We start from the raw sequence: 27,797 nt of genomic DNA on the forward strand, positions 1-27,797 counted from the left end.
GCTGTACATATTTGCTTGTGCTTACTGGCTGAGGCTGACTGTTCTTCACCTGCGTCTGTAGTAGCCTAGGCTACTTGCCAAAGACATGTGCACTGGACTGGATTCCCTTCAATATTTTAGAAAAGTTAGACTAAGCTATTTAAATAGGCCTACTTTATATAATTTACTATGTGCATCTGTTGTCCCATATGCAGCACAGCAAATTAAAGTTAATCCACTACTTTACATTTTGCATACCAGTTGTATCTAAACCAACCAAAGCTTGACTGAAACATCGTAAAACCATTGACTTTAAATTTAAATTAATTAAGAGACAGGTCCTCCTCGCATGATCCTGCTGAAAACTGCTGGTTTCATCTCAAGCACGCACGTATTATGAACGCATGTTTTGTTTTGTAGCCAGTCGCCGACATTCAAAAACTATGCAGTTATATTTCACAACTTTTGCGAAGTAGGCCTACTGGGAAACGATGGCAAGCAAGCTGCTGACATATTACAGGTAGGCTAGCAACACACGCTGGAAAGATGCAAACAGGTCCACTTAACATGTACAGTATTTCCTCCTGATTGCGAAAACGTTTTTCTTTTTCTGGCAGTCCGTGGTTCCTTCATAAATTGCGCAGCAAATTATCAGACGAGTGACAGAAGCACTGCACATAATTTGACCAGCAGTCTTCGCGTCCATAGTTTGTGAAACGATTCTGCGTCCGAGCAAAGATTCTAGATGCCCAGCGCAACTCCAAAAAGGAGGACAAATGCGCGTGTGTGTGTCTGTGTATGGGTGGAAGAGTGTGCATGTCTGCGTATGGGTTTGGGTGTAAATCTGCTTCAGTGTGGATTGGTCAGGGCCAGTCTGTGTGTATGTGTGCTACCCATGCAAGTGTGTGAATGAATGGTATTGCCCCTTAGGCCAAAGATCCTTCAACTGACCTGAAGATGGCCAGCACATGATTGCTGCAAACACAAGAAATACTTTTTGGGAGTCCATAGTAATTACAGAATGCATTTATTTTGTCTGTTACATAGTTGTTATTTGTTTTTTCCACCAAACCACTTTACAAGCTAAGGTGTATTCCAAATATAAAACTTCATACAGAATTGTTTTATGTCCAGATAAAATATGATGATTTTCTTGTGATATCCAGATTACATGTGATATTGTATCTAATGCTCAGATTAAACATAATTCATCATTCTTAATACATCAATCATAAATACATGTTTAGATGGGCTGTGCAGATTATGCAAACAGAATGTCTTTCTTGAACATATAAGATTACTCAGGGTTCCTTATAACATCCAGGTTATGCATTCAGGGAAATTCATCTGTAATGGCATCACCCATGAAATAATGGCGTAATAACAGTCAGTTGCAGATCGTATTGAGTCCATTATAATTAAATAAACTAAAGATATAAAGACCGCATGATTAAGAGAAACATTTACTGTTTGAGGAGGCCTATTTTTCATAACATGTTCTTGTAATTATATGTAAAATATAAATTTATATAAGTACTGTGAAATAAAGCTGTATAATTGTGACTTTTTCCATTTCCGGCACTTTTGGTAGATGGCTGAAGGTTAAGCAGTGTGTGTGTGTGTGTGTGTGTGTGCACATGTTGCCTTCCAAATTTCTGTGCAAAGAAACCTTCAGTTGATAAACAAATACATATGAACTGCACATCATATAAAAAGCTGTGAATAAACAATAACGTAAAAAGAGTTGACTGAAAATACATATTGTAAAAACGGTTGAACCGAAAAACATAAGCACCTTATGTTACCCAACTGCTCTCAATTAATACTTAAGTCATAATATATAGCATCTACTACCTGTAGCAAAATATGTAAAGTGGACACGTAAAAAGTATTAAAAAATATACTGTATACTAAAGGCCAAGCCCATTAGAGGTTAAAGACTGACCCCTTGTGGAGAACTATACACAGTGCTAAAGCTAGGGAGCAGCAGAGATGTCGGAAAGGTAACCAATCAAATCAAATGTTACATCAACTAGTTTTTTCCCTGAACTAATGTATGATAAATTGGCCTATACTTGTTTATATAAAGCTATGGTGGGTGACTCGTTTAATTTAATCTAATTTTAAAAACAATTAATAAAACAACTAATATACTGTAAACCTTAGACTCATGGATTTTGCAAGTCTCCTTCCCTGGTGCCCCTCCTGGCAAAACAAGACTTTCTAAATGGTTAACACATTTCCGGAAACCCAAGGATGAGACCAGGCTTCACTCAGTCTCTCACAACTTTCACAACTTGGGTGTAATGGCAAGTGTACCCTTTAGCCTCGTTCTGGCCGCCGGGGTGAATAAGGCGAATACGGCTTTAGCCAGCTAATGCATGAAGCTAGAGGCTCACATTAGGTTAACGTCTATCTACAGATGGCTTTGCATACTGTGCATTGTTGTATGGCGTACGACAACCAGCACATAGCCCGCAGGCTAAAGGGTATAAACTGCTGGTATGGCATTGTTGAGATGAGGGCGGCGGAATGCGAGATGAAATGTTGAGGTGGTTGCTTGTTTTGGTCAAGGTTGGTAAAAGAAAGCAACAAACTGCTATCACGGTAACGGTTTGAAAACTGCTACTTTGACAACTCTGTTTACTTCTCTAAAGGAAACGCTTCACCCTTTTGCCTGGAAGAATATCCTTCCTATTCCACTGCGTTTTTAAGCCTGAGAGTAGCATGCACATGCTAGAGTATTAAAAGTAATATGTGTATGTGTGTGTGTGTGTGTGTGTGTGTGTGTGTGTGTGTGTGTGTGTGAGGACACCATATAAAACATGGACCACAGATTCTCCGGTTTCAGTTCATTTAGCAGACCAAGTGTCGGAGGGGTTATATAAAGGAGGTGTATATGTGTGTGCTGCCTTGAGAGGGGTTTGATTGACAGCTCACAAGGTTCAGCTTTGACAGGGGTAAGGCATCCCTCGGCACGGGGCGGTTTTATTAACGTGTAGGAACTCAGGTCTGCGTTGGCTGGGAAGGCTTGGAAGGCGGGGTGAGCTTGGACATGTTGAAATAGGTGACCAGCTGACCAGGGACCTCAGCCAGAACACTCTGGGCCAGGGCCTCCTTTGGAGACTGAAAGTCAAGGGAATGGTCAAAGAGAGAGAAAGAGAGAGAATGAGTGACCAATAAAGTAAACACACCACCAAGGACAAAATTATCAATTTTTTTACATCAAACACCATCACAAAAATAAAATCGTTATGAATAGAAGCATTGAAAAATAGGCAAGCTCAATGAGGCATCTGCACATATTGAAATATTGACAACCACACACAATGCACATGCAGCAAAGAGGCCCCGGATGTGTTTAGTTGTGATGTAATGATGTAAGAATGACACAATGACGATTAGGGGTGAGCCAATGAGGTGATGTTACTATTACGCTATATGATCTAATATGATACTATTCCGAATACTATACAATGTGATACAATACTATTACGATACAATGTGATTTGATGCTGTTTTTGCGAGTACACTGTATGATACAGCAAGTTTGGTGATTCTGGTGATTCATTTCTCTCATACATTGCACTTTGTATACTAGTGAGTGCTTGTTCTTGAGTCTGTCTTTCTCTCTAATTTCCACTGTGACGCAAGAACAAGGTCATTGAACATTTTTATTGAAGTCTACAAGATGTTATGATAATATTAAAGGTAAGAGATTCATTTCTGAAGCATATTTTCCAATATTACTTGGAAGAGCATTCAGAAAGCACAGACCTCTGCCTAAGCCAACTTATGCAACTTTGATGAACATTGATTGAAGTTAAACAAAACTTGTGGAGGTTTCTGTCATAAATCAGATCCGCTCCAAAATGGAATGAGTTTTGACAATCATATTCTGAGAGACAACACACAGCTCACAGTTTACTGTACTGTACCTATCTATCTATGTACTCTATCTATCTATCTATCTATGTACTCTATCTATCTATCTATGTACTCTATCTATCTATGTACTCTATCTATCTATCTATCTATGTATCTATGTACTCTATCTATCTATGTACTCTATCTATGTACTCTATCTATCTATCTATCTATCTATCTATCTATCTATCTATCTATGTACTCTATCTATCTATCTATGTACTCTATCTATCTATCTATGTACTCTATCTATCTATCTATCTATCTATGTACTCTATCTATCTATCTATGTACTCTATCTATCTATCTATCTATGTACTCTATCTATCTATCTATCTATCTATCTATCTATCTATCTATCTATCTATCTATCTATCTATGTACTCTATCTATCTATCTATGTACTCTATCTATCTATGTACTCTATCTATCTATCTATGTACTCTATCTATCTATCTATGTACTCTATCTATCTATCTATCTATCTATCTATCTATGTACTCTATCTATCTATGTACTCTATCTATCTATGTACTCTATCTATCTATCTATCTACTCTATCTATCTATCTATCTATCTATCTACAGTATGTACTCTATCTATCGATCTACTCTATCTACTCTATCTATCTATCTATCTATCTATCTACAGTATGTACTCTATCTATCGATCTACTCTATCTATCTATCTATCTATCTATCTATCTACAGTATGTACTCTATCTATCTATCTACTCTATCTATATACTCTATCTATCTATCTATCTACAGTATGTACTCTATCTATCTATCTACTCTATCTATATACTCTGCAATGCAATGATGCACGTTACTTTTCCCCCTTGCATTCCGGGGAACCAGCTAAACTGATGAAGACAGCGCTGCAACGTTGGAGGACAGTACACATTGGTCGTAGTGTTATCCGATTGCGTCGAAGTCCGAAATCATTCAGTGTAAACATGGTCTAGTGTTATCCAATTGCGTGCAGTGAGATTTTTAAATGCATGCTTGTTGCCGCCCCTCGATTTGGGCCATTACATTGCTCTTTGCCAGACCCTTAATCTTTCTAGATTATAAGGGTCTAGATTTTCCAGGCTACATTTCCACCTGGTTTGGTGAAAATTCAACCAGTCTTTTTTTGCAGGATTCTGCACACAAACATAACCTTCTTGGAGGAAGTGGACTGTAAATATCTGTATTAATATGATACTGTGCTGTAACATGCTACACACATGAAACATATTGTGATCCTAGGCCTACTGGGTCATCTTTTTTCTCTCACCTCTACTGGCAATGGAGGCATCTATCTACAGACACGATATGACCCACAGATAAGCAATGACAAACACTGAAGTACACAAGAACAAATGTCAACACAGTACTCAAAGACACAAATGGCAGAGTATGGGGTGAGTGTGTGTGAGTAATGTGTGAGCTCTTAGCCTTTATGCATGTTAGTTTGGTTAGTGGTCACATTTGTCCCGGTGGGAGATCACAAAGATGAAATGTGCAATAAGTGAACTTGCTAAGTGCACGACTAGATCAGAAAACATCCACCACTACACGCCAATCTTCTACATCAACAACTCCAAATTCACTGCAAAATTAACTTAAACTGCCTTAAAAGCAGCCGTCTCATATTGATTGTGCACACCTAACATTGAGCTCCCTACAGCAATAAAATCACTAATAGCTAAAGGCTAACAGCACATTTTTATGGCTCAACTGTTGTGCAGCAAGCTCAGAGATGGGAAAACCTGCTTCAGAAAGTAAAAATCCTAACATGCGTTCCAACAATTCAGTAAAAACAGCTGATTTCTATTAGCCCAACTTCAGGGACAGAATACAGAGAGGCTGAAAAGTGTGTAGTCACACACTTTTTTTTTCATTTGAGAGCATGGGAGAATATGTCCCTACATGTATATGTCTAAAATATCAATGCCCAATTGTATTGTAAACTGTCACAATGACCCTTGTTAAAACAGTTTCATGAACCTGATATTATAGACCCTTTCAACAATAAAAACAAAAACAATGCTTGAACGTTCTATTTGGTACCCAATCTACTTCCTCTGCATTAAGATAACATATGGAATGTTAAAACGGAAGCCTTGTGGGCCGGGCCAACTATGATGCTGATAATGGAACTCTCTTGAAAGGGTCTATAGCGATTAACCTAGAGCCATATAAACAGAGGGTGTGTTCGAAACGGGTAAAGTTGCTGCCTTTTAAGATATCTAACTGGGGAGCAAGGCAGCAAGATTCTAGAGTGCTACGCTCATTTTTAAAAGATACATTTAATCCAAAGTCATGTCTAGTGAGACAGCTCTCTATGTAGGGAGGGAGGCAGTAGGCAGCTGTCTCCCGTTTCGAACACACCCAGAGAGGGTTAAAAACGGAGCGAGAGGCGCAAACGTTCGACAATTTCCGCGTTCGATTATTGCAAGGGGGAGGGGGGAAAATCCCCCTTTATGCAGACCAGAGTAAACCCTCGCTGCACTAATGTCAATGGAGACTTGTGGAATTTTACCAATAAATTGGTCATTATGTCTTTCTGGATTTGTTGAGGGTTTTTTGGAAAATTTTGTCATAATCTGTAAGTGTTTGGGATCATTTCAAGCCTAAAAGTGTAATTTTTTAGCGTTCGGATTTGTAATAAAATAACTTAATATCAGACCATGCTGCTGCCAGTTACTGTCCGGTTGTTAGCATGCTAGCTAGCCTCTTAGCTAAGGTAACATTTTAAACGGAGAAGTGTAATTTCTTTGAAATGACAACTAGCTGAATAACATTACTGACATTAGTTAAAGTGGATAGTTTGTACTCAAGTGAATTTGCAACAGTATATTAAGTTTAAGCGAAGTCCTTCAACTACTAGTCACTTGTTAGCGCATAGCTGTATTGCCATAGCTACTCTGGCTACTCCCATCCACTTGTATAGCATTTTAAGCTAGCATTAGCTAGCTAGCTAGCTAGCTCGGTTCACATGACTAATTACAGTGCATGAAAATGCACTGTACTGTTCTTCCTAGGCAACTTCTTATTATTATTCCGCTTACCACTTTTTCTGTACGCAATTTCTCTTGAACAGTTTAACTTAGAAACTTCATTCAAACTTTGTAACGTAGGTCTTCAAACAGATCGGGTTGCTATGTCTTTTCAACTTTGAAACTTTTATACTTTTTAAACTATTAAAGAAAAACTTTTTAAAAATCCCCATAGACTTAACATTGCCGATTGTGACATCATAATACAGCCGTTAAAGGAACACGCCACCCAAAATCAGTAGTAATATATGTTCTTACCTTAACTTTCACGAGTTGAGTCATACCTCTCCCGCGTCGGTATGTGAACTCAAACGCTCTGGCGCGCGGCGCGAATGTGTTAGCATGTTGCTATGCTAGCGGGCTCTGCCGTAGCCGTAGAGGGAGTAAGATGGCATTAATCAAACACATCCACATTTTCCCTACTTAAATACAGTTGCACAAGTAGTTGATTAAAAATGTTAGGTCACACAACATGAAACGTGACGATTTTCCAAGCGAATAAACAGGAGAACTACAATGTCTGGCGCAATAGCACTTGGGAGTACTTTGACCTAGGTAGTAATATTAATTAACACCTAATTGTAGATCCTATCCACCACAGAGTTTAGAATCCATGCTTGATCGACCCCTCAGCCTCCCCCTCCCCTCTGAGCGAGAGAGAGGCACACACACTAGAGATGCGCTGATGGGCTATTATTTCAACCATAACTGCATAACAAAACTTAATCCATCCATCAGCAAAGTTTTTTGACCAATTTTCAAAACCGCACCCGCCCGCCATCCGCTGTGTTTTAATGTATGCGATGCGGAGCTGCTGATGAGGCTAGAAAGCTCTTGCCTGTTCTTTCTAGAAAGACTGATCCAATGCAGCAAATATATTAAAAGGCTAAAGTCCTACATTGGCTATGTTGTAGCCTATCCCCAGAATATCACGCACCAAATAAAACGCACATTGGCCTGTTGCCTAGCCTATTCTGTGTGCCAATATAGCCTATCGTCCAAATGGCTTGATTGCATTGCATTCTCCACATTTTTAGCTAAATTTTCATGTACCACATCAGCATTTTTGTTCAGTGAATCTTTTGTAAATTGCTTTACAATTACCGTCGGGCCTATAGGCCTATTGCCAGGCTTGCCTCAGCTTCGGTCACGTCCTTTTACAATTTTATCATTGTAATAAAAAACGCAATTTGGCACATAATCAATCAATTCAACATGCTGCTGGCCTACTAATTAATGCCTATTGTACTTTATTTTTTGCAAAAAGAAAGAAATCCTTGATAAAATAGTCATGAAAAATGTCATTCACATTACTTTACGCACTGGCATTTCAGGGTGACACTATGACAAGCCTGTTCTGAAGACTCCCATTCATTTTGACTGCATGGGAAGAGAGTGCGTCTTTTTCAGACAGACAGCGCAATTCATGATGATCGGACAAACTAGCGCCTCGATATTAAAGAAACTCCGACTCCATTCATTCCGAAAGTCCACCGCACAACAGTGCAACGTGCATGTTCACATTATAACCGCCAAACTTGCTTGCTTGCCTTCTAAGTTTTCCGACTTTTTTTCTTACCTTCTTTTTTCCGCTGTGGATGATATTGAGCTTGTAGAAGTCATACGAGTCATATCACTCTCTGTCTCTCTTTTAAATGCCTATTGCCTGAAGGCTACAATTACTATGTGTTTGATATCGAAACAAAATAACCCAGGCAGTCTCATCTAGGATATAGCACAGGTTGAAGTCAATGTCAAGTTGGTTCTATTTACTGAGGTGAATGTGTGTGTGTGTGTGTGTGTGTGTGTGTGTGTGTGTTGTGTGTGTAAACATCTTGTAGATGACTCAGAAATTACATCGGAAGAAGAAGGAGTGAATAGTGGCAAGAGGCAAGCCGAAGGCTGCTGACAAGGGCCCGACGCTATTGTAAAGCAATTTACAAAAGATTCACGGAACAAAAATGCTGATGTGGTACATGAACATTTAGCTAAAAATGTGGAGAATGCAATGCAATCAAGCATTTTGGATGATAGGCTATATTGGCACACAGAATAGGCTAGGCAACAGGCCGATGTGCGTTTTATTTGGAGACTGAGACTGAGTTTGCTGCTGATATTCTGTGGATATAGGCTACAACATAGCCAATGTAGGAAGGACTTTAGCCTTTTAATATATTTGCTGCATTGGATCAGTCTTTCTAGAAAGAACAGGCAAGAGCTTTCTAGCCTCACGTCAGCAGCGCCGCATCCCATATACATTAAAACACAGCGGATGGAGGGCGGGTGCGGTTTTGAAAATTGGTCAAAAAACTTTGCTGATGGATGGATTAAGTTTTGCTATGCAGTTATGGTTGAAATAATAGCCCATCAGCGCATCTCTAGTGTGTGTGCCTCTCTCGCTCAGAGGGGAGGGGGAGGCTGAGGGATCGATCAAGCATGGATTCTAAACTCTGTGGTGGATAGGATCTACAATTAGGTGTTAATTAATATTACTACCTAGGTCAAAGTACTCCCAAGTGCTATTGCGCCAGACATTGTAGTTCTCCTGTTTATTCGCTTGGAAAATCGTCACGTTTCATGTTGTGTGACCTAACATTTTTAATCAACTACTTGTGCAACTGTATTTAAGTAGGGAAAACGTGGATGTGTTTGATTAATGCCATCTTACTCCCTCTACGGCTACAGCAGAGCCCGCTAGCATAGCAACATGCTAACACATTCGCGCCGCGCGCCAGAGCGTTTGAGTTCACATACCGACGCGGGAGAGGTATGACTCAACTCGTGAAAGTTAAGGTAAGAACATATATTACTACTGATTTTGGGTGGGGTGTTCCTTTAAGCAATTAGAATCCTATGGCAGGTGTTCAGGCCACCTGGATCAACTGCCAGTCTCAGGCTTTAAACATACAAACTGGCCCTATTAAGACTACACATCCTGTTCAACTGCTTCCTCTGCCAAAAACTGTTTCAAAATAAAAGTCCTCACTACAATATTTCACTATTAAACAATCAGTTATTTTGGAAATTTTTGTCATAATCTGTAAGTGTTTGGGATCATTTCAAGCCTAAAAGTGCAATTTTTTAGCGTTCGGATTTGTGATAAAATAACTTAATATCAGACCATGCTGCTGCCAGTTACTGTCCGGTTGTTAGCATGCAAGCTATCCTCTTAGCTAAGGTAAAATTTTAAACGGAGAAGTGTAATTTCTTTGAAATGACAACTAGCTGAATAACATTACTTACATTAGTTAAAGTGAATAGTTTATACTCAAGTGAATTTGCAACAGTATATTAAGTTTAAGCGAAGTCCTTCAACTACTAGTCACTTGTTAGCGCATAGCTGTATTGCCATAGCTACTTCCATCCACTTGTATAGCATTTTAAGCTAGCGTTAGCTAGCTAGCTAGCTCGGTTCACATGACTAATTAAATTATTCATATCATGTCCTAAAGAATGATTCATTGGTATCATACATGATTATAGACAATAATACTGTGAACACAATAAGGTTTATCTGTTCTTATTGCTTATTAAGAGAGAAAGTTTATTTAGTGACGTAAGGTGACACTCCCACTTATGCAGACCGGAACTGTCCCGTTTTGCTCCCATAGTAACGAATTACATTGCTCTATCTTGCTAGTAATCAAGGATCTTTGGTAGAGTTGCGACAATGGGTGTTCAAAATTCGTTAAGGTCACGTGGTTCATGTAAACTTAAAAAAGTTCCCGGAAGTGATTGGCAATGGATTAGAATGCATTAAATAAGCTACTGTTCAATGAGAGACAGAGCCACAATTTTGGGTAATTGACAGACAATAAATGCATTGATATACAATATTTATAACACAGTAATTATTGTGTAAACTGTGTAGTTATCCTACCATTACAACAATATTAAATTAAATTCCAGACCATAGCCTGCTAAATATCGGAAGGTGACCTTTTCTTCTCCCTTTTACGTATGTGTCACTTAATATTAGTTTCTATACAAAACCAAGACGGGAGATTCTTTAGAAAACGCAATAGCACCCACCCCATAAGTGTAGCCTAGTCCTATCTAAATTATCGTTATAAAAAAAATGACTTAGTACGTGACTCAAGAGCTGTAAACAGTGTTTTTGAGACTGCGTGTAGCCTACAAAAGCGCATGGAGATTTTAATTTTGCAACGAGAAACCAAAGATCCTTGATTACTAGCTCCGCTTTAACCCTCTCTGGAGAAACTGTAACACAGCTAGTCTAAGTCTAACATTAACTTGTCTGAGTTTTCTCTGGTAACAATCTTTGGTTCTTCACTGATCTGAGATAATGAGCGAACTACCTTAAGTAGCTAGCGTCATGGGAGAATAAAACAAAAGTTTAAAAGTTTTCTAACATATCTCCAGTGTAATGGTGGGCATGTGTTAACCGTAGCATTACCTACACAGTAACCCCACGGTAATGCGATGCGTGATCATAATAACATATAAAACGTGATAGTCCTTGATAAATAACCAGGCTATGAACTCATAAACAACAGCATTTTGTCACCGTTTGTCATTCACCGTGCTGTGAATACAGCATTAAGATGCTAGGCTAAAGAGCTTGAGATTCAGAGAACCTGCATGGTTGTGCTCATCCTGTCAGAAAATAGCAATTTGATCAGTGATCATGCATCATATCAGCGCAAGCTTGGTTTGAAACTGGTTTCTGGGGATGGGGTTTACACGAACCTTCACTGGGCTAGTGCCTGCTGTGTTAATATGACCGTTCTAATGCTAACAGCTGCAGCTCCCTCAAATCTATATAGGTTCTCATGCATATTATATTAGGCTAGCTTTTGCCAATGAAAACGAATGCAACATAAAAAAAACAGTAGGCTACTGCTCCTAACTAAAGAAACGTTTACGCTACTGTAAGGAAATTATTATTATCATTGTTTATTCCACTGCTTGGTTGAATTTCCCATTGTCCTACGTAATTTAGAACGACCATTAACCGTATGTTTCTGCACACCTATGAAGTAGATCCATTTTTTTGGCCGTATCACACTTGTATATTAATTCGCCGAACTCGTGAAGTTTAAATGAACTGTCACGTTGCATCCGAGCTGTAAAATGCAGACGTTCAGAGCATTGGAACATTGTAGCATATGACGGAGGTGGCTTTTAGCTAGATGGATGACAGCAGGCTAAGTAAAAGCGATGTTTCAAAGCTAAAGTTCATCAGAATCTTGGGATACGCCCGCTTGACAACGGGAGAGATAGAACCAGAGAATGTCTAATAGACGGGCTCTGATAGAACTAACGACTGGCCTTTGGCCGTAGCAACCATCCATTTAGAACTAGTAACGGCAGTTTGTCCTGTGAGTTGAGAAATTAGTTGATATGTGTCGGAAGAAATTAGTTCTACAAACAAGACAGTTTTAGCCATTAAAACGTTTAAATTGTAACAGGAAATGAACACAACGCAAGTGGCAACAGTGGAATAAGCGGGATAATGGACCCCACGGTGGTCTGTTCCCAGAAGTTAATGCACTACTCCGCTTCGGGGCCGTTTTACAACCTCGACCGTGCATTAACTTCTGTGAACAGACCACCGTGTCGTCCAATATCCCTTACATAACCATTTGTCTGAGCAGAAATATTGTTGTGCTGAGTTCTAAGAACAGAGAGTTCAAGTTAAATGTTGTTGTGCTGAGTTCTAAGAACAGAGAGTACAAGTTAAGTGTGCACCCAGACAGACAGGAACTGCACCCTGTCTGTGTGTGTGTGTAGGTGAGATAAGAGTATGTCACAATGAAGTCGCTGATGTCTTGCTTCCTATTTTCTGTGTGCATCTGTACAATAAAAGACACAGTTTTTGTCAGAGACTGATGGTGTGATGAATTCTTCCTTACATTAGCAGGCTCTCCTCTTGGTACCAGAGTTAATACTACGTGTTGTGGTTCTTGTATCTATATGTTGGGGTTAAATTCCCTGACAGTTACCAACAATGTTAACAACAAACTCAGCTTCACTGCTGCAAACAAAGTTGGCTATATGCTTCGCCATATAACGAACCAACTAGCCTTGTGATAACAAAATCGTTACCTTTTGTTTAGTCCACTGAACGTTATCCACATATCAAACGATTAAATACACAGTTATGGAGGAATTGTTTTGGGGAAGCAGTTGCACTATATCCCACTTTTGCTGCCTTTAAGCCACTTAAATCCATAGCCTAGATGAGCATTGCGCATACGTTACAACTTGACGTGATGGTGAAGCTAAATGCCCAAGAAACTTCACGTCATAAAAGTTGTAGGCCTATAACGCAAAAAACGTAATGACAACTTGTTCGTGGTGGTGTAGTGCTGCCTAATTGAAATGGGATAGGCAAGGGTTATCTTATATTCGGCTATTACGTGTGGCACATTTATTGGGCTTTTAGCGTCTTTTAATTTATTTGATGAGGAACGGTAAAGACTGAGCAGCAGAAAAGTCATAGTCGACATAAATGTTTATTATTATTATAATTAGTCTATTGATAGCCTACTATTACTTTACTACTATTACTGTTATTATTATTATTATTCGGATGAGGCAAAGGAATGTAAATCTGAGTCTGAAATGTTGGCTACAAACAGTCTATACTGCTGTAACTGCACTGCTGCTATTATTAATTGTTAACTTCCGGGAACTATTTGAGGCTTCCATTAGCTGCCATTGTTGGAAAAAAATGGAACATTAGCGTCAATGGAGTTGTCGCAACTCTACCTTTATATGGCTCTGGATTAACCAGTCAGAGGTACAATGGAAACTGTTGTGCAAAGCTACTGAGCATATGAATAGAGGAAATCTGTCCCTGACAGGGAGGACAATGCGGGTAGGGGCAGTGATTAAACAGGACTCTCCCGAGCAAGGCAATTACACCCAAGTGCTTCCCGTGTGCTGCCGTGATCAAGGGCAAAATGTAAAGCGTAAATTTCCTTCAGGATAAATAACTTAACTTACCTTTTAACTGAACTCAACTCAATGCAACACAGCATAGGTTGGCTCGAATGCCATTAGCATGTTCTTTTTTTCCAAGTAATGTGGCCAATTTCTATAAATAACGCAGCAAAAATAACTGAGTTCGAGCAACCTACAAAATAACTTGATCTTCTACACCCTTGTGCAAATTCATTTCAACAATTAGGCTTAGTGAAAAAAAAACATACAATACTGGCTGATACAATAATTGTATTGCATCTGACCACTGCAATTTCATTACATCACAAACGTTTGAGCACTTGGAGAACACAGGCCTCCACCAAGGTCAATTGTATCTTGAAACATTAGTGAAAGTGAAACTAAACTTTTGGATCCAGCTTGTGATTTGGGTTCTTCCTTGGGCATGTCACACCTTTCCAGATATTATGAAAATCGGACCACAATATTTTGCATAATTCTGCTTAGAGCCAAACGGACTTGCCGACAGAGAGACAAACCACGGCAAAGGCATAACCTAAATGGTGGAGGTCCGCGATAATTCAGCCCTGGCCTACAAATGTAAAAAGTAGCAACATATGGTAGTTTCAACATATGGAATGGATTTGATTGTAACTTGGGGAAATCATGTCTTGTTTCAATGAATTTGCACAAGGATGCCGGTGGGATATAATTTGGGGTAAAGCCTATATGATTTCGGATCACTGGAAGGAAGGCTATAGCATTAGCATACCACTGACATTTGACATGCTTTTCCACATGCTTTTTGCCATACGACAGATAAGGAGAAGCACATGAAGCTGAGGATGACTGGGGTGTCTATTGTCTGAGCATGCACTCAACAAAGGCAGTAAACATGACTGAGTCTCATTTCAGGGGCTGCATGGGTCTGGGGCTACATCTGTAAACTGAATGAAGGGGGGGGGGGGGTGTCACATTGCTAGCGGTATGCGCTGCGCTCACAGCTAGGTTGCTCTTGGTTGAGGTAATTCCCCAAAAGATTTTTGTTGTGCTTGCCGCTGGGCTCAGCGCAAAATACCTATGATTTACAGGCGCAAGAGCAGCAAAATGTGGCGGACCAGTTCTTGCGTGCGCAAGCCATTGAAAGTAATGCGTTTCATAGTGCATGCCGCTAAATGTGATCCGCCCTTGAGTGACAGTGGAGCAACTACACTATCCCATTTAGAAAACTGCTGCAAAAGACAGCCAACGAAAGCAGCTTTCTTTTCTGTGGTTGTGGGAGATCCAACAGGTGGATCCTCCATGACCAAACAGATCCCAAGTTTCATTGTGCACTGGTGACCATTACAGGGACGTTCAAATTCAAGGCCATATCTTTGTAGACCACAGTAGTAGAACCACGCAGCCCCTGAGATGGGACATAGTCCATGGGTGGGTGGGTGTGTGGGGGTCAGGTAAGAAATAGCCCTACATTTCTACGAAGGGGCAGGATCATGGGCAGGTTCATGGACAGGCATCAGTTTGAGCATTTTGAAGTAGGAGGACACTTGCTGAGGTAACTCGGCCAGGACGCTCTGGGCTAGAGCCTCTCTGGTGGCCTGCAAGGAGAGGGAGACACAGGGAGAACTCAGGAGCAGGCTAGCTAGCTAGCGTCACTCAGAACGTGCATACGGCTAACTAGCGTCACCTAGAACGTGGATAATGCTAACTAGCGACGCCTAAAACGTGCAACAGGCTACAGTAACTAGCGACGCCTAAAACCGTGCAACAAGCTAACTAGCATCACTTAAAACTGAGCAACAAGCTAACTAGCTTTGCCTAAAACCACGCAACAGGCTAACTACCGTTGCCTAAAACCATGTAACAGGTTAACTAAGACTCGGCCCTTAAAGCTGCAGTTGGCAAGATTTTTGCTCCGACAGAACAACGTAAATCAGCTGGTTTTAGAAAAAAACCTGCATTTCTACCTCCACCTAGAGCCTGTTATTTGTTTTGCAAAAATCCACAGCTCCCGGTTCTTCTGGTCCAATCAGAGCAGGGCTGTGTGAAATCTGACTGTCAATCACAGTCTGGTGCAGTCTGGTGCACACTGATGAGCTTGAACTCGATGAGATGGTGCTTGGTGGTAGTGGGGGAGGAGCATGAGAGTTGTAAACATTAAACATTTTAGCTAAGTCCCCTCAATCTGTCAGACTTGCCAACTGCAGCTTTAACTATGGACTACCACAACCAAAGCACTTTAATAGACGACCTAAATTCAAATAGTGGAAGCAACATCGCCATATACTGTACAAGGGCCAACAAACGCAATGGCACAAATGCCACATACTGACATTATACAGCAATTAGCCAAGTTCGGAGCATATTACTTATACTCGTTCACTACACGGTAGTCTATAATCAAATAATGTTAACGGTCACCATAACCAGTGTTTAAGCAGTTTCATGAATTTACATTTCATTTATGAGATTCAGATTTATCATTTATTATTATTTATTTAGACATTTATTTAGCAGTTTCATTCATTACATTTCAGTATCATATTACATCGATTAACCAAGTCAGAGGAATAGTATTATTAATCTACATAACACAACAGAGAGACAACCAAGACCATGAAGGAACCATCTAAACTGGAGGAGAAGGCTAACTAATCCACAAGCAATGGTAGACTACTCTAACCCGTTTGGGCCTCAGGGCTAAGCTACACCAGACACGTAACTGAAGCGTTGCATTCGTGTTGCGTCTGAGCTTTCACTATAAGCAATGGAATTAGCTACACCAGACGTGATAGCGGCACGTACGTTTGGAAAAAATAGACCATTCGTCTAAAATGGACTTTACGTGTTGTGAACTGAACGCTTCAGTTACGCGCCTGGTGTAGCTTCCCTGTCACCGTCGCAAACAATACACCACCACATCAGGGCTCAAACCATCACCAAGCTCCATTGTAGCCCAAGTCAATCACGTTTGGATAAACATCTCCAGCTGTCTAGTAGCACTTTAAACCCGCAGTGATCTTTCGGATATGTCTGGCAGTCACCATTGTCACTGATATCTGGGATCACTTGCCTTCATTACATTGTGCGAGTATACCATCATATTCACAGCTTCTTCTGCACAGAGAGCATCGAGACAGGAATGTCACCATGACAACTAAGTGCGTAAGAAAATATCAATATATTTCAGTATCGTGAATTGATTATTATGTTTATGGTTACTATGTTTGGTCATCATACAGTAACAAACGTCAATTTAAAGGTTCATTTTATGTTGCGTTATGCTGTTCTATGATTTTGGGATGCTTTCATAAATGTGAATGCCAATGTTCTCATTGCTTAAAAAAGTGAGCCTTTTCACTCTGATTTTATGCATATAGAGGTTTGATGCTATTCCTAAAATGTGTTTTTAAAAAAAGGCATGATAATGCCATGCTATTGCTATATATCGCAACATACCACATTATATTGTATCATAACCCTGCATCATGTTCTGCACCGTAGATTCTTGCCAATACAGACTCCTAATGACAACCACAACCCACTGGCCATCAGCAGGACTACAAAGGCAATACCGACTCCTAATGACAACCACAACCCACTGGCCATCAGCAGGACTACAGAGGCATCATAATTGACCTCACCAGAGCTGCAGCCAAACCGTAATCTCATTGGCAGTCCAACAAACACATTCTCTTTAGCGTAACCGTCTTACTGACTCCAAAACCTACACAGCTGGCTGAATAACCCCAGATAACCAAGGCAACTGATGTCAAAGCTGCAACAGAATTCTAGTCACACACACACACACTTTTGTCAATCCCATCTCAACAGGCCTGGTTTTCTGTGCAACTGAACAGCTAACATAACTGGTATGATCACAGTGGAATATTACCCATTACCATGTAACAACAACTTCACCAACAGTGCAAGAGGTCATAAAAGACGTCAGTTTTTTAGCATTGGGAGCAGATAGTGAAGCAAATCATGGCTTAGGCAGTAGCAGCAGGAAATGGCTTTGTTTCTCCCCAGACACATCATTACACCACGTGTATGTGTGTGTGTGCGCGCATAAGTGTGCGTTAGCACTCAAAGAAAAGAGAAACCGCCTTGATTGCATGCCCAAAACAACCAAAAACTGAACACAGTGGACGCTGAACTGAAATGCAGTTTAGGCAGGGAGGAGTGAGAAGAACTCACGTTCTGGAAGTTTCTGAAAGGCACAAACTGCACGATGTCTCGGCTGGCTGTCTCGCCGCTGGGGGCGCGTAGACGGCCGTCGTCGCCATCCAGGAACTCCATGGCGGTGAAGTCGGCGCCGCCCACGCCAACAATGATGATGGACATGGGCAGACGGGAGGCGTTGACGATGGCTGAGCGTGTCTGGTCCAGATCTGTGATTACACCGTCCGTGATGATGAGCAGCACAAAGTATTGCTGCGAGAGAGAAAGAGAAAGAGAGAGAAAGAGAAAGAGAGAGAGAGGGGAGATAGAGATAGTGAAATAAAGAAAGAAAGAAAGAAAGAAAAGAAAAGAAAGAGAGAAAGAAAGATTGGGGGGGGGGGGTCCCTTACCTTTTATCTGAATATTGATCTCAGAACACAATAAAAACTTGCATAATCATTAACAAAGAGGGTGGAGTGAAAAGATGACAGATAAAATGGCGATGCTACATGACGAAAATGAGTCAGGCTCTTACCGACGCCGTCTTCTGACTGGCTGCTTGGTGAGCAAACCTGGCCACGTGGTTGATGACGGGGGAGAAGTTTGTGGGGCCGTAGAGGCGCACCTGGGGGAGGCATAGTCTGTAGGCCTCCACTACGCCTTCAATACCTACCACACACACACACACGCACAGACACAATGACTGGCAAACTAAGGGAGAGCAGTGGATTGGAGGGGACACATTTGATTAATTATCATAAATAATTGATCATTATGGCTCCCAGTTTGAAGCTTGTTGGTTGAGCACACTGGGCACTGTAGATGCCACTATACTTCATGACAGCCCTCTAACTTCTGTCTCTCTTGATCGTGTCCAGTCTCTTGTGTTGTCCAGCAGACCTGATCTCCCTTCCTCCTCTAAATGCCTGAGTATGCTACTTCTACAGATGCGGTCAACACACTGAACGGATGGCGCAAAATTCATCATAACGTCCGGCCCGTGTGGTCTTTCTGTGCTGCAGCCAAATGTTGTGTCTGTGTGGATCTTGCGTATTGTCTGTGCAAAAGTGGATGTGCAGTACAATGCTGATCCAGTAGATGGTAGATATGCACACAGACACGCATGCAGAGAGGTAGTCTATACTCATGATAATACATGGGACAACTTTTTGAGCAATGTTGCTGGGCAACCACATAACCAGTTCAATTTATTCTGATTGGATGATCATGGTGATTTGCCTACCGATCATTTTCTCCAGAAAATAAATTGTTGCCCATGGGAACAATCAAAAACCACAATAATGCAAGCAAACGTTGCAAAGTTACAAGCAAAAGTTGCCCAATGGATCATCAGCTAAAGGCTATGAAGTTACCAGCAGCTGGTGTTTAAAAACAAGCAGCTGTTTTATTTCCTTTTTCTTTTTTAAAGAGCACTAGTGAAATGGAGTTGGTGCCGTGTCAAATGAATCTGGATATATTTGAGAGCAATAACAGGACATGTAGCTGCTGGAGGGAAAGTGTGACTTCAACACACTCTTTCTGGGGGATGTGAAGAGTCCAGTCCGTGATGGAAAAGAGTGTGTGTAAAGGAAACACGTGGGAAGCATGGAGAATGGGTCTACGATTAGGCTCTGGGTAAAGGTTTTGTCAAGGCAGGGAGGTCTGTGAGTAAGTCTGCTTTGACTATACGCTGCCACTCAGACGTCATCTCCAAACTACTCCTTTCATTGAGAACAAAGATGCACACTGCAAACAGGGCTCAGGGTTCCCACCATGACTTTTCCCTGACAAAAACAAAACTGGATCTCCATGACCTACTGTATAATGAATGGTACACTGAAAGGTTTTAGAAGAGCCGCGTAGCATTCCAGAATCTTTGGCTTTTTTTAGAGCAGGAAATGAATAAATAGGGAATGAAAAAACAAAAGGTAGGGCTAACCACAACCACTCAAGCAGGCAGTAATGGGAAAAGCTAATAACCTAATAAACACCAACGCTGCCTGAAAATAAATATGTATTAATGCATTTTGGCAAGTAGATTTTGAACTGCTACAACACACTCCTGGATATTCCTGACTTTGCCTCAAAAATGATAAAATTCCCTGACTTTGCATGTCTGAAATAGACTGTATTAAAATCCAATGATATTTCAGAAATCACATGACCCGTGGGTACCCTGCTGGTGGGAGGATACAGTAGGAGCAACTCACCCTGGCAGTACGGGCTGGTGGCGTTGAAGTTCAGAGGGAACTCATGAGAGACCTGCAAATATAGCAACACACACATCCACAATAATTACACAGCAGTACACGAATGTGTGTGTGTGTGTGTGTGTGTGGGTGAGTGAGTGAGTGAGAGAGAGATAGAGAACGAGAAAGAGAGCAAGAGAAGGAAAAAAGAGAGAGATAGAAAGAAAGAGTGAGAGAGCGAGAGAAAGAGAAAAACAAAGCGAAAGAGGGGCAGACTGTAAATATCTGTAAATATGTAATGTAATGTAAAATATCATTGTGGCTGTACCTGCCAGTTAGGGGGAACCTGAGCTCCAAACCCAAGTGCAGGAAACAGTTTATCACTGTGGGAAGAAAGGACAGAGATCTAATAGAGTCCTTTGCCTGTTATTTATTTACCTGGTCACTGAAACCGCTGAGAACCTTGAGCATTAGTCAACAAAATACACAAGAACACAAGTGACACTGTTTCTAGTAAATCCATCAGTTGTTGTCAGTTGTCTGTGTAATTAGTTGTGTTTTCTTCATGGATGTGTATCTGTCACTGTAGTGTGTGTGTTTATGGGATGGAGTAGTTCAGTCACCTGTCGTAGTCCTGGATCACCATGCCGACAGACCAGATGGCGCTCAGGTACTCGTTGACCCCACTGGGACTGATGTAGTGCAGCGAGTCAGGGGAGCGAGGGTCACCATTGGAGCCGGTGAAGTCCACCGCCACCTGCACACAGCCACAACAACTACAAGAGTTATTGCTGTGTGTGTGTGTGTGTGTGTGTGTGTGTGTGTGTGTGTGTGTGTGTGTGTTTGAGTGTGAGTGTGAGTGATTGGGTTGGCATATGCAAGGCCCAGGAATACAGAGGTGTGTGCAAACAGAAACCGGTTTGCAAACGTTAGCTTATGTTTGCGAATTTGAATGCTCTTCAAGTGTATTTGTATATTGGTACTGATAAACATTGAGGATCTGTGTGTCAGTGTTTCTAATGTGTATCCGGCTTGCAAGGCTGATGCTTACCGTAAAGTTGATTTGACACCCTCCCATGATGTAGTCCAGGAACGTGTACTCCTTCACGATCTGCACACATCCAAAAGGCACAACGCAAAAACAAAATCAACTCAACATGATTCTTTTATATCTTTTCTAACCTTAAACTCAAACCAGAAACCTCTCGGCCTCTTTCATGCACGCACGCGCGCACAGACACACGCGCACAAACACACGCACGCGCACACACACAAACGCACGTGCACACACACAATAAAATCTTGAATGAAAGCAGCATGGTACCTCACACAGCTTGACACTGACAACTCCTGAGTTCTTATAGTGCTTCTTCTTCTGCTTCTTCTTCATGTTCACACACTCAAATTCTGCCTGTCAGACAACACAAACACTCTGTAACGCTACAAGACAGGTGACAGGTACATGAGGTTTAACAAAGTTTAGTAGATTTATGTACACATCCAACCAGTCAGTGCCAGGTGCCCGACATTATACGGTCATTGGAGGTTTCAGAATAATAAATCAGAACAGCCCGTCATTGTTGCATAACAACAGATGGAACCCAATCCTGACTAATTTGCGGAACCAGACTTATTTCTGGAAAAATAGATTTCATCGGCACATTTAGTTTTACAAGATAAGCAAGCTAACGTGTTAGCTTTCTTACATTAACAGATCACAGTTGATAACGCCATTTGATAACGTTGTCAAACCAAGTTATCTAGTAGGCAGACTTTTATACAGAGTCTGGGGCGGGGAGGGGGCAATTAGATCCCCATATCAGAGATGAGGCCGAGGGAACAGAATGCATGCAAGCCGTTTCACGGCCATGATGGGCTTTTTTTTTTTTTTTTTAATGAAACAAACTTATGAATATATATCTTTCAGGAACTAAGATCATTTTTTGGGGCTAATCTATGGCTGGAGTCCATCTTTAAAACCTTTGTTTAGTAGAAAGTGTGTGCTGTACTTCCAAAAGGACTCCATGAGCATTTAATGTGCCAACATGAGTTTCATTTTAATCCTGGTTACGCCTCTTGGAAATTAATAGTGTACTGAGAGGGTTAGGACCACTTACCGGTGTTGTGCGTGAAGCCTCTGTCAGGCGCGTAAGCGTTGTTTCAAATATCCCAATCAAGTCATGAGACCCGTCGTTGTCATAGTCGTAGCACTCCACCTGAGGGCCAGGGGCCAGTTAATCATTACTCCAGACAAAGTGAACATAAGCCATCCTGGTTACACGCTGTTACCACCCCACACAGCATGCAGTGAAGAGAAGTCATGTAAAAGAAGATACCCTTCAACCCACTAGAGGTGTTACAACTCATGAGTCAATGGCAAATGGGAGTTTCTTGGAAATGTGGACCACACTCAATGACACATTCATACACACCTCCCCAAAACACACACCAAAACACACACCTTCAAGTATCTAGTCTGACCACTCAGCTACAAATGCACAGAAGCACACGCACTCTAAACCTCAAACAAATTATGACGTTGGGGAACTCACTTGTCCTTGAGTAGTACTGCTTTAGACAAACAGCTGAAAATCAAGTTAGTGATTAGTTATTCATCACCATTGAAAAGCAGTGCCCGATGTACATCCACTCAATGCAGCAACCAGCCACCCAGAGACACACACACAGAACAGTTTAGGAACACATTGCCGTGAATCAGTGCTTAAGCTTAAGTTAGTAGCTTCCACTGTGTGCATGGTGACATTGCACATGGTGCAGAGCTAGTCGCATGTAGGAACTGTTTCACTCCTGTACATGTGGTGATCTACGTGTGAAACTGGAAGAGTGCTTGCAGGGTTAGTGTGGTCAGTGAAAGGTGCAGACGGATGTACATGGGACAGTGTGTGTGTGTGTGTGTGTTTGTATACTTATGTTATTTTTAATTATTTGTGCATTTTTAACTGACATCCTTACCCATTAGATTGTCTGTGTGTCTCTAGGTCTGCCTATGTGTGTTTTTGTTGTTGTGTCTCTCTGTTGTTGGGCCAAGCTTTGTGGAGTCCAAGGCAAAATTCCCTATGGGGACATTAAAGTATCTATCAATCTATGTTCTGATCCTTACTTTAATAGGTTTGTCCATATCTCCTCCACATAGACTCTGTACAGGGATTCTGAAGGGTCTCCAACAGGGGTTCAGATTATTCTTCACAACCTGCACAAAAACAAAGTGTGAGACAACAGTGCCATGACTTTGAGGAATAACATTCACTGCAGGCTTCAGAGGAATAACCTGCTGTCCAAGGCTAGTGGGGATTAAAACTCACAGGAGCTAAATTGCCCTCTACAGTAAAGTTGCCACCAAACCCTAAAATACGATGAACCTATTAAGCAAGGTGCCCCAACATGAACGACTACATGAACTACATACATTGTCCCTTTGGTGTCTTCCTTTTCAGCTGTGAATATCCACGGATACTGCGTCATGGTAAGTGTGCTTACCTCTGTCCGATGTGCAAGCTGCCACCCTGACTCCAGCTGTCTGTAGAACTCCAAGTAAGGATCTGATTTCCCAAAGAAATCCTACAAGACAATTCAATAGCCGAGGTTTTAACTTTATTTTCTTTTGGGGGGGAAAAAAAATGAATTGATGAAGACATAGTATGATGGAGCATACTTCTAAAATGGGTTTAACAGCTAAAAGTAGACCTTTTAACTTTAATATCATTTTTAAAGCAAAATACTAGAATGTCCCATGCAGACTGAAAGCAATGGCTTAATCTAAAAATATATAATGTAAGGCTACACCAATACAATTAATAACAAATTAGAACATCAACAATTCTTTTTGGAATGCTGGAATTTGTAAAGCCTATTAGAAACTTTACACAAATCTTAACTCCCTCCTTTCCTCTATAACTGATTATACAGGCGAGCTGTAAAATGTCATACAGAACACTGCTGCTGCGATACCACTACCGTTGCGCATGACTACACATCTTAACCAAGCTGTTCTCACAGCGCCCTACTCACCTTGTTGTCCAGCTTCCTAGCCTCCACCTCAAAGTTCACCACCCTGTTGTCCTTGATCTCCTCAGCAGAGACCTGCAGATGAAAGGAAGCAGTTGCTTTAGTGACATTAAAGAACATTCTATTTGGGTGTTTTGTTCAACAGAACTTGTGAACAAAGCTATCGGTCATTATATTTACTTCTGTCTAGTATTACGGTATGCAGGTGATCATATGATATGCTGATGGTGTAATCACACAGGCCTTAAAGCACATTGGCAAGTTCTTTCAATCATTTGGAGTGGTGGAGTAACAAGTGACTGAAAGTGGCTGACAAGAGCCATCACACATGCATTAAATGATGTCAGTGGAAAAGTAACGTGACCGGATTGTTAACATATCTATAGCATACTGTGCCAAAGGATTAGCTAATGGCACCAGCGGAATGCAAAATGTGCATTTAACCCAGATAGCAAAATCAGATTGGCAGATAGCAGACCGCTGGTGGTATGCCGCTGGTGGCGTGCCACTTGTCTGCAACCCGCCAGAAAACTGATGAGCAAAATGCCAGCGGACCGCCAGATCTGCCCCCAGTGGACCGACAGTGGTCCATCAGCCTCTTGCTATCTTGGTAATAAGGAGTTTTGATTGTACAATACATGTATGTAGTGGAAAACTGTGGACTAGTGTGAAATAGAGTGCGACAATAAATGTCAATGTTATCAAGATTTGTCCTAGCCTGACAAGCCAGACCCACATTAAAATGTAGGGTCTGGGCACTCACCGTTCGCAGTGCTCAGTCCGAGGGGCAGGATAATCAGTTGTCTTTCAAATTCCCTCTGCACGCAATAGGACAGCGGCAGCGCTATGAGTACCATGCGTTCCCCACCAGCTGAGCTAGTTGGCTAGTTTAAACTAGGGCTGTCAATCGATTAAAAAAAATTATCTAATTAATTACATACTCTGTGATTAATTAATCGCATATATATTTTTTGCTGTGAAAGTATTTTACATATTTAAATTCAAATGAATCATTGAATAATCAGCATTAGTGATATTAAAGTTCAAAAACGTTTTTATTATTATTTTCACTGTTCAAATAATTGCCATAATAATCTATGATATGACCTAATATGCTGAGGAAATAAATTCAAAAGTGCTTCGGGAAGAAGTTTTTTTTTTCACATACAAGGCATTTCAGGCCACAGATATAACCTAGGGGACACAATGAAAATAAATTAACACTCCCCTCAATGTCAACACTTATTTCTTTGCATTGATGTGCAACTATAGAGTTGATGAACTCCGGTGATATGCAAATTCCTTGCTGCAGACATTGCAGAGGACTTTATTTTCAACACTTGATTTTTTTATGAACACCATCAGGCCATTTTTTAAAGAGTAAATGTTCCAATCAATGATCCAGGCAGCACGTTTTCTTCTCTCTCCTTCATTTTACAGTCTAATTTTTACTGACTAGAACGGCTCGGGGTCAAAGGTCATACGGAATCGATTAATCTGCACTAATTTTTTTAATCAGTTATTTTTTCTCAAATTAATTAATCAAAATTAATCAGTTATTTTGACAGCCCTAGTTTAAACGTTTGCCAACCTAATAAAATCTTAACTTGTGTCACACTGTTCGCCAGCATGCAGCAACATCCATCTTATTTGTTTTCAAGTAGCAGGGAATTCAAGCCAAACCGTTGCAACTCTGCCATCAATCATTATGTTAAGCCCACCTAACGACTCTATACACGATTTCATTGGCCTGATTAAGTTTCGATTTCTGGAGCTCACAAGCAAACAGAGAGTTGCTAGACTAGCCCTGGCGCGTCTAGATTTCTAGGCTAGATTTGTCCAGATTTGTGGAAGTAATTAGATAATCAGATAAAGCCGATCTGGATATCACAATTAGGATTGGAGGATTGGATTAGGAGGAAGTGAAAACAATATTACTGCCCCATTGAAAGGAAACGAGTGTAATGTCAACAGCGAGGTTGAAACAGGCAGCCCTCAGCACAATTCAGCGAGCAGAAACAGTGTGTGTGTTCTTACCGTGATGGTTCCTTTGCCGGCAGGTTTCTTATTCTTTAGAACCAGTGGCCGAGTCAGCTTACTACTAGAGATGATCTGAAACAGCACAGTACAGACATTGGTTATATATATATACTCCTCAGGTCCCAACACTGCCTTCCTTTCTCCATTTCACCACCCTTTCTCACAGAGCTGTTCTACTTTCTTTCTATCCTCAATAATCTGTCTGATCATTTGATAGAGAAGAATTCTTCTCTGGCTCTCTCAAGCTTGTCACAGCAGCAGCTCTGCAGAAGCTTGGACTCTGTGCCTGTGCATTTTAGTTGAAGGTACCCCCTTAACTATGATGCATGGACATAAAGTGCTTACCTGACCAAGTGTGCACTCGAACTCTCCAAGGAAGTCATCATCACCAAGATCCACTGTTGCGTTGTCAATGTCGTAAATGCCAAACTTAACCTTCTGTACCACCTCAAAGTAGTAATCCAACATAAACTTCTTGGCAAACTTTGGGTTGAGGCAGTTCTGCACCTTCTCAGTGCGGCCCACCTACAAGTTTGAATTGAGTATAAGTTAACGTTATTTGTAATAGGAACTGACTGAAGTTTCCTAACTTCCTCACACAGATATTGCATTACATATTGTATCCCATGTGCAAAGAAGAGAGAATCAGACTGCTCTCACCTCAAACCACTGTGATTCTGAGGAGTTCATCAGCAAGACACACAGTGGATCAGATTTGGATGTTACATCTCTGTCCAGCAGATGTTCACAAGATACGGTCAGTTCCACTTTTGTCACACACTGCCCCGCCATGCCTGAAACACAGCTTCTGCATTACATTGGAACTGTACATCTTATGACTAATAAACAATTATATAATTAAAGAGTCAACTTTACCAAGCAAGCAAATGGCAAGGATTACGCATACCAAAGCCACTTATAGCTAGCGGGTTAGCATAACTATTGCGGTGTGCAACGAGATAATAGGTATATCTAACTGGACACCTTCACATGTCTACCATGACTCATGACTCGTTACCATAAATTCACACGTAAACATTAACTTAAGTTACGTTAGCTGCTCAAACACAACGTTAATGTTAACGTTACAGAAAAGACAATCAATGTTATCAACATACGTTACACACACTTCAAAGTGAAACAGACTATGACGGCTACAAAGACAATAATATACCAATGTAAGTTACAACTGCAATCCATAGTCTAAGTAAAGGTCATCTAATTCATACGTACTAGTTCAAAATGTTGAAAATAACTGGAAAATATGACAGCCGTGTCGTAAATGTTAGCCTGACTCTGTGATGTCACTGGGTGGGTCGATCTGAGCGAAAGGCGAGACGGATGGTGCATTCAGAGCACCTCGGAATGACAAGGACCGCCCCCATGGCTACTTTGTTTTTCCGACAGCAAGTGTTCATGTGCTTTGCCATCGGAATGTGTGACAAACACGGATGCCACAACAAAGGTTAAAACATACACTCACTAATCCTAAACAAACAACTGTATTTGCTTAAAAT

General features: G+C 41.0%; 1 protein-coding gene across 4 annotated transcripts; it reads right to left on the minus strand.

Moving 5' to 3' along the window:
• Window positions 1–989: 989 nt before the first annotated feature.
• cpne3 (copine III) lies at window positions 990–27,636 on the minus strand. 4 transcript variants are annotated; one of them, XM_042067727.1, is made up of 17 exons: window positions 27,514–27,636; window positions 26,941–27,074; window positions 26,626–26,805; window positions 26,278–26,352; window positions 24,244–24,315; window positions 23,713–23,793; window positions 23,336–23,425; window positions 22,332–22,430; window positions 21,539–21,625; window positions 21,266–21,325; window positions 20,838–20,971; window positions 20,543–20,597; window positions 20,236–20,287; window positions 18,561–18,694; window positions 18,062–18,298; window positions 15,333–15,459; window positions 2,978–3,105 (listed from the first exon to the last, which is right to left on the minus strand). In XM_042067727.1, the coding sequence occupies exons 2-16, from the start codon at window positions 27,070–27,072 to the stop codon at window positions 15,337–15,339; spliced, it is 1,611 nt and encodes a 536-aa protein (XP_041923661.1). In that variant the 5' UTR covers window positions 27,073–27,074; window positions 27,514–27,636; the 3' UTR covers window positions 2,978–3,105; window positions 15,333–15,336. The 4 variants fall into 4 exon arrangements, with proteins under 4 accessions (XP_041923663.1, XP_041923661.1, XP_041923662.1 ...); XM_042067728.1 differs by lacking the exons at window positions 2,978–3,105; window positions 27,514–27,636 and adding exons at window positions 14,401–14,453; window positions 27,157–27,175; XM_042067726.1 differs by lacking the exon at window positions 2,978–3,105 and adding an exon at window positions 14,402–14,453.
• Window positions 27,637–27,797: the final 161 nt, after the last annotated feature.

Source organism: Alosa sapidissima, chromosome 17 (genome assembly GCF_018492685.1).
Source record: "Alosa sapidissima isolate fAloSap1 chromosome 17, fAloSap1.pri, whole genome shotgun sequence".
Classification (NCBI taxonomy): domain Eukaryota; kingdom Metazoa; phylum Chordata; class Actinopteri; order Clupeiformes; family Clupeidae; genus Alosa; species Alosa sapidissima.

Bases quoted from the DNA above. Each gene is read 5' to 3' on its own strand.
- cpne3 (XM_042067727.1), bottom strand. From the start codon at position 27,072: ATGGCGGGGCAGTGTGTGACAAAAGTGGAACTGACCGTATCTTGTGAA. The intron at 20,598-20,837 runs GTGACTGAACTA...TTCTTCCCACAG, and splicing joins GTGATCCAGGACTACGACAG to TGATAAACTGTTTCCTGCAC. The intron at 20,288-20,542 runs GTACAGCCACAA...CTATATTTGCAG, and splicing joins AGGTTCCCCCTAACTGGCAG to GTCTCTCATGAGTTCCCTCT.